General features: G+C 39.2%; 1 protein-coding gene across 1 annotated transcript in view; it reads left to right on the plus strand.

The window, feature by feature from the left end:
* The first annotated feature begins 264 nt into the window (after positions 1-264).
* The window catches only part of ttyh2l (tweety homolog 2, like), a 26,573-nt gene continuing 19,275 nt past the window's right edge, over positions 265-7,562 (plus strand). Inside the window, exons 1-2 of the mRNA XM_010756868.3 lie at positions 265-781; positions 4,339-4,511. Of these exons, the coding sequence (XP_010755170.1) occupies positions 653-781; positions 4,339-4,511 (302 nt within the window). The 5' untranslated portion in view covers positions 265-652. The remainder of the gene's footprint in view (positions 782-4,338; positions 4,512-7,562) is intronic.

Here is a 7,562-nt window from a genome sequence, read left to right on the forward strand (position 1 = left end):
TTTACGCCAAACGCAGCGGCTACATGTCGAGGCCAGGCGGGCTGCAGAGATTTCTTTTCCCCTTATTTTTAGTTTAGTTCAACTTTCATTGTGTTGTCAACATTTCCAAGGAAACAGCAGTGTGGAGAAGAGGTTTGAGGCCATTGATATATATACTTGTATGTGAGCAGCAAGTCCTTTTGGTTTTTGATCATTTTAATTCCTCAGTTTGAAGTTGAATGAGAAATTAAAGTCATCATTTGTTTTTGTTTTTTAATGCACAAGTCCAAGTCTCCAGTTGACTTTGCCCCACTTGATTGAAAAATGGTCGTCACGCCTTCTCTGTCCAAGTAGGCTGGTTCATACCGTCACTCGATCCCTTGTCTCGGTGACAACCGCTCGGCCCGCCGTGAGGCTGTATATCTTTTAGTAGTTGCGCAACTCAACAGTTCACTCAGACCTATAGGAACCGATGTGTTTCTATTTACGGCAATGTTCTGGAGGTGCAATGGCAAAGGAAAAACTTTCTCTTTAATATTCTGTGGATATTGTAACCTTAAGTGTAGTCTCGTTTATTAGATTTTTTTCATTTTTCGCAAAACCTGGGATTATTTAAGTTCTCAAAGGGAATCCTGCGCTGAGTAGTGCGGTGGACTGACTGTTCCAAGCAGGAATGGCCACTGCAAGGCTTGATTACGTTGCTCCGTGGTGGACATACTGGCTGCACAATTTCCCTCACTTCAATTACTTTTTTCAGTCGGTCGACGGCACTTTCAACCCGGAGGAGGCGAACTATCAGCAGGTTGGTAACTGTACTTGCGCGTAAAAGCGCACGTAGATTCAAAAGAACCGTGCCTTTAAAAAAAAAAAAAAAAAAAAAGTTATCATGGTATTAAATGTCGAAATATTTACTATAAATTTAGTTCTCGACAAACTGCTGTGTTGAGTGATACTGAGTGAAACATCACTGTCGCTCCCTGAAATGCTGCAAGTCCAGTTCCAGTATCAGGAAGCTGCTGCAGTTCTCACACGATAACACATGACATGTATTAACTATGAAATATTTCAACTCGTAAACAACCCTGCACTGTATCTGTATGTCTGTATGCCCAACTTTGTTTTACACACTGCTTGTAGGGACACAGACACATCCTTTGTTTTTGTTCATCATACTCCATCTATACTTTTTACCCACTATGCAGGCTGCAGTATCCATAGCTACAGTGAGTACACTGAAAAAAGAAAAAGAAGAAAAAAAGTCACTTTGGGTGACTGCTCATTCTAACACTACAAACAACACATTCACTAGTCCATGGTTGTGTTCTGCTCCTCCTCCTTCCTTTTCATGAGAAATTGAGTGTATGAGACATGTCTGAAATGATGAAACTATTTTTCCCCACAGCGTTTTCACATCAAGTATTTAATTTCAGTAGAGTTATGGTCATTCTAGGCCATGTACTGCACAGCAAGTGTCAAACTGTGATGTTAAGTGATGGTGTTCGACTAGGACCAGAGTCATTATAGATAAAAAATAGTCTGCCTGATGGGAAAAAGTATTGGATGCTCATGCTCAGTTGTTGCCAACATTTTTCATCTGCACTCACTTCATTATAAAATCTTTATGTTATGGACTTCATTTTCTTCACTTTAAGAGCTAGTTTTTTGACTTGATCTATAATATATTAGTCAACAAAAACAGTTGGATTTATCGGCACACAGTGTATTCCAATTCTAAGAAAAAGTCACCATATCACAACAATGTAGTTTGACAAGCGTGAATTTAATTAAAAATCACTAATGAAGATCATGTGAGCCAAACTATTAAGACTGTATCATTTTATTTATTCCAGCAAAATTTATTATTATTATTTTTATTTTTTTTGCTTTCAAAACAGAAAATACTGTTTGCAAATTCAATTTTAAAATATTGTGGACATATTTGTTTACTGAATAACTGGATAACTTTTGATGCTGATCTCATTTTGAACTTGGGAGAATTTTCTTACACCTATTATTTTCTGGGGCTAACTTTCAAAATAAGACAACTCTGTGTATTCCCTTGAAATGAACTCAGTTGTTGTTTTTGCCAACGTGGAAGTGCATATCAATGTGGCACTGCATGCTCCTTTTGCCCCCAGGTCATTTATGAATAGAGAAGATATTCCCAAACACCAGATATGGCTTATGTCCATAACTGTACCTCTTTTTCTCTGCATGTAACAAGGTCCACCTGGGTCATTGAATCCCAGTAGTGTCACACTAGATCAGCAGAGCACCTGTCAATGAGAGGTGAAGAGTGCCTTGTTGGCGTCACAGAGACTGGTGGTAGTCTTTTGGGCTGACACAGCTGGAAAATAACTCTATATTCTTCATTTGACATGCTGGTCTGTTATCTTTTGAGGAAAGTGAAAGTGCAGAGCAGCTACAGATGCTTTTTCTAAGGCGTGTTGTTTGCAAGTTAATTAAATTAGACAGGCACTGTTCTGAAGCCTACTTGTATAAACATCCTTTTGGGAAAATGAAAGATCAATGACCTTCCGGTCAGCGACCACAGATACTAGTAGTTGTTTTCTGTCTCTCTTTCTACCTCCCTCTCATGCATCCTTTGCCTTGTTATGCCATTGCAGTGGGTGGAAATTGAAGTGCCTGCATGTCTAATTACAAAACAATGGAGTGGAAAATTAGTGGAGAGAGAGGCTCTAGCAGCATTGTGCATATGAAAGGCCTGAGTCACACTGACAGGAAATCTAAGCATGGTTGAAACCACAGTAAAACTCTACACACTGTGACTCCTGGCTCATCAACAGTGTCCTCCAATGATTAGCAAATTACTGGATTAAGGTCTTGGCCCAGATGCCGGTTAAGGCAGGGAAGCTCAGCTGGCACCGTCTGTATTATTCTGTTGTGTTTAAGGTATAACATCAACTGTATTTTTTCCTGTGCAGTCAACTTTAATATTCACACTGTTCATGGCACGATTGATATCTTTTTTTTTAATTATTCTTGGCTTGTAAAGTTGCAGAGTGATACTGGTTACTACCTCAGGTTCAATGTCTGATTATCCCATTTATAAATTGGAATATATCTATTAACATAGTGCTTAGTATGGTATTAGCTTGAAACAAAGTTTGAACAATCAAGGACTTTGTTAGAATATGCAAAAGAATATCATTTAAATTCAGTCACAGTGTCAATGTCATCCAAATGGAATAATTAGTCACAGGCGTAGTATTCGAGGAATAGCTCTGCTTAGTCAGCCAGACCCAGACTTTCTGAACTTGTGGGCATTAAAACAGAATTGCATATGATTTGCAAGTAAAATCAAGGTCATGCTTTTCTTTTGATTGTATTTAAACTACTGTAACCAAGAGCTCAATGTTTTTAGTTTGCGCCCACTAAATTTAATGTTGTTAGTAATTATCAACACTATAGGGGAGCCCCTGTGCTATTTCTTTTGTTCCGGTATCAGCCAATAACAATAGTGATGTTTGTGCAGCAGGGTAAACACTTTTTAAATGGTTGGTTTGTTTTATGAAGCTGCTGTAAATCCGAACAGATCGATTGATGTGTCTACTGCCTTAAGACAGCTTATGCAGAGGGAAATAAGCTACTGAAAACTAAACTGGTCATATGACATGTCTGTAAGAAAATAAACAGGATTATAAACTGATTGGTGTGCAATGCATGAAATGTTCCCCCCAAGTATAATCTGACACAAATAAACAATTCCATTTGTGTCTGCCTCGGAGCATTCATACTTCTAATTCAGTTTTTTTCTTTGCTGTAAAAGCTTTTCAGAGAGTAAAAAGAAAAAAAAGATCAGAGGACGATGGGTATTTATCATGAAATAGTCTTTCATATATACATATACAGAGTCGCCATAAACGGGCTGTTTCAATACATTTACTTTTCTGTATCGCTGTTCTATCTTCATCCCTCAGGCATTAGATATTTCGCACAGTCAGGAATCACAAGACTGAATGAAAGTCATCGTGTCACATGATGCACCCCTCCCACAGATCACCCCCCCGAGCCACAATCCAAGCTCTGCAGTGGCAGAAAAATCCAGATTCCCTGTGGACTGCTAACTTGTATGTTTCTATCCCCTTTGTCGTAGGCAGCAGTCAGCAGTGATAATGTTGATCGAGCTGCACATATCTTTACAGATGAGTGTTGTTTGATACCGGTGGGTTGTTTTCACTCAGTGCTGTCAACCTTTAGGGTGGTGGGGGTCACCCAAGACCACACATAACAGCTGCCTGCTTCTTTGTGGATGTTTGTGGATTTAATCAAAAGCTTTTCTCATTATAAAATCGCATCTTAGTCTTGAATTTAACTGCTTTTTTTTTTTTCTCTCAGTCTCTCATAGTTCTAGCATGTGTTGGTGCGGTGGGTCTGGGTCTGAGTCTGCTGGTTCTGGCAGTATACCTCATCTGCCTATGTTGCTGTTGTAAGGACATTGATGAAGACAGCAAAAGACCCGAGACATGCTGTGTCACGTGGGCTGCTGTCATCGCAGGTCTCGTCATATGGTGAGTCTGAAGTCTAGTAATGCCATTGTGTTTCTTACCGTACCACTAAACTCACAGATACACATGTGACGGCCTCACTCTACACATCAGCATATCTATGTGCACACTCTGTACTTTGGGGGAAACACAGTAAACATGTCATCCAGACTTACAGGAAGAGGGATGACAGAAACTAATGTTCTATTAAGCTCCCTTGAACAAAGCATGGGACTGCCAAACCAAATTAAGCTCAAATTCAAACATGAGTCAAATGACTTGGCTCTGTCTGATGCTCACTCCATCCAAAGTTTAAATACAAGGCTGTATTTCATTTCCTCAGATTAGGGATAGTAACAGTATTGTCAGCTTTAACAAATAGTGTTAATACGCCGCCCAACTACCTGCTTGTAACTCTTTCTCTTCTTTTGTGTTGGGTATTCTCTGACATAAATGGTTCTGTCAGAACTAAAAGAGAACAAGTGAGTCCCCAAAAAGACTTGATTTAATTTTCCCACAGATTAACTTCAACTTGTGACATTTATCCAAGTGTTGGGCTTTAACTTTGTTAGCTTTCTGTGTCCATATCGAGTCACTGCTGCAGCACACAAGGCCTGTTGTAATGTTAAGTGAGCGGGCATGATGCTGTTTAGCAAAAGGAAGCTCTGTCCTCTAGCCTCTGCTCAGCTCTCGGCTCTCTTTGTAGAAGCTTGTCCCAGTGGACGTTAATATATTCAGCTCAACAAATAAACTCCCACATACAGCCTCCAATTAGATAATCTATTCCTAAATTGGTACGAGGTTGAACAGACAGTCTTTAGGTTTTGTGGTTTAGCACAGCACTTTGAGTATTACAGTCTCTGTCTAAATTGAAGTTTACTTGATAATAACAGTGTTTTGTCTTTAGCGTCAAACTGAGAAATTGTTCCTTTTGCCATGTTTTTAATGTTATATGTACACTCACTGACTGGCATTGTGATAAAAATGTCGATGGCTTTCATACCAGACTAAAACATAAGATGTTTTTTCACAGAAACACAAAGAGATGTGAGAGAGATATGGCACAGTACATACTTCTGTTATGTTGGGTCATGGGACTAGTAGCTAAATTAAATAGAAATGTGCTTTCCTGACATAAAAGATCTAATTGTTAATGACAACACAATTTTCAAGAATTGCATTTAACTGCAGAACTCAAAGAGGAAAAAAAGGATTTAAGAGCCGCTGAACCTCCCGGGGTGATTAGTTATGACCCCAGGAGAATGACTAGGGTGAATTAAGGTTATAGATAGAAAACAAATTTAATATTCTAAAAATCCCCTCCACCCATGTCAGTCTCTGTTAACTCTGATACACTTTATTAAAGCAGCAATGAACTGATCTGAACAAAATGAAGGCATTTATCCGCTGGTTCTTGTTGTGCTATTTTCCTGGACATTTGTTCAGCTCATAACATGTTTGGAATACTAAGCTATGATTGTCCAGTCATCACTGTGAAGTGACACATCCTTTTTCACACCACTAGCTGCAAACATCCACAGAAAAACGAATGCATCCCCGCAGGCTGACGTCCTGTATCATTAGTGTTTCATTACTGTGTCATTAGTGGGTCTTTATTGTTGTTGACATCTGTCATCGCAGGTCTCGTCATATGGTGAGTCTGAAGTCTAGTAATGCCATTGTGTTTCTTACCGTACCACAACTCACGATACACATGTGACGGCCTCACTCTACACACATGCATATTTGTGACACTCTGTATTTTGGGGAAACACAGTAAACATGTCATCCAGACTTACAGGAAGAGGGATGACAGAAACTAATGTTCTATTAGGCTCCCTTGAACAAAGCATGGGACTGCCAAACCAAATTAAGCCAAATCAAACATGAGTCAAATGACTGGCTCTGTCTGAGCTCACTCCATCCAAAGTTTAAATACAAGGCCGTTTAATTTCCCAGATTAGGGATAGTAACAGTATTGTCAGCTTTAACAAATAGTGTTAATAGCCGCCCAACTACCTGCTTGTAACCTTTCTCTTCTTTGTGTGTGGTATTCTCTGACATAAATGGTTCTGTCAGAACTGAAAGAGAACAAGGGAGTCCCCAAAAGACTGATTGAATTTCCCACAGATTAACTTCAACTTGTGACATTTATCCAAGTGTTGGGCTTTAACTTTGTTATTTCTGTGTCCATATCGAGTCACTGCTGCAGCACACAAGGCCTGTTGTAATGTTAAGTGAGCGGGCATGATGCTGTTTAGCAAAAGGAAGCCTGTCCTCTAGCCTCTGCTCAGCTCTCGGCTCTCTTTGTAGAAGTTGTCCCAGTGGACGTATAATCAGCTCAACAAATAAACTCCACAACAGCCTCCAATTAGAAATCTATCCCTAAATTGGTACGAGGTTGAACAGCAGTCTTAGTTGTGGGTTTAGCACAGCACTTTGAGTATTACAGTCTCGTCAAATGGAAGTTTACTGATAATAACAGTGTTTTGTCTTTAGCGTCAAACTGAGAAATTGTTCCTTTTGCCAGTTTTTAATGTTATATGTACACTCACTGACGGCATGTGATAAAATGCGATGGCTTTCATACAATAAACATAAGATGTTTTTTTACAGAAACACAAAGAGTTGTGAGAGAGATATGGCACAGTACATACTTCTGTTATGTTGGGTCATGGGACTAGTGGCAAATAAAATAGAAATGTGCTTTCCTGACATAAAAGATCTAATTGTTAATGACAACACAATTTTCAAGAATTGATTTAACTGCAGAATCAAAGGGGAAAAAAAGGATTAAGAGCCGCTGAACCTCCCGGGGTGATTATTTATGACCCCAGGAGAATGACTAGGGTGAATTAAGGTTATAGTGAAAACATTTAATATTCTAAAAATCCCCTCCACCCATGTCAGTCTCTGTTCTCTGAACACTTTTATAAAGCAGCAATGAACATCTGAACAAAATGAAGGCTTTATCCCTGGTTCTTGTTGTGCTATTTTCCTGGACTTTTGTTCAGCTCATAACATGTTTTGAATACTAAGCTATGATTGTCCAGTCATCACTGTGAAGTGACACAT

Source organism: Larimichthys crocea, chromosome XII (assembly GCF_000972845.2).
Source record: "Larimichthys crocea isolate SSNF chromosome XII, L_crocea_2.0, whole genome shotgun sequence".
Lineage (NCBI taxonomy): Eukaryota > Metazoa > Chordata > Actinopteri > Sciaenidae > Larimichthys > Larimichthys crocea.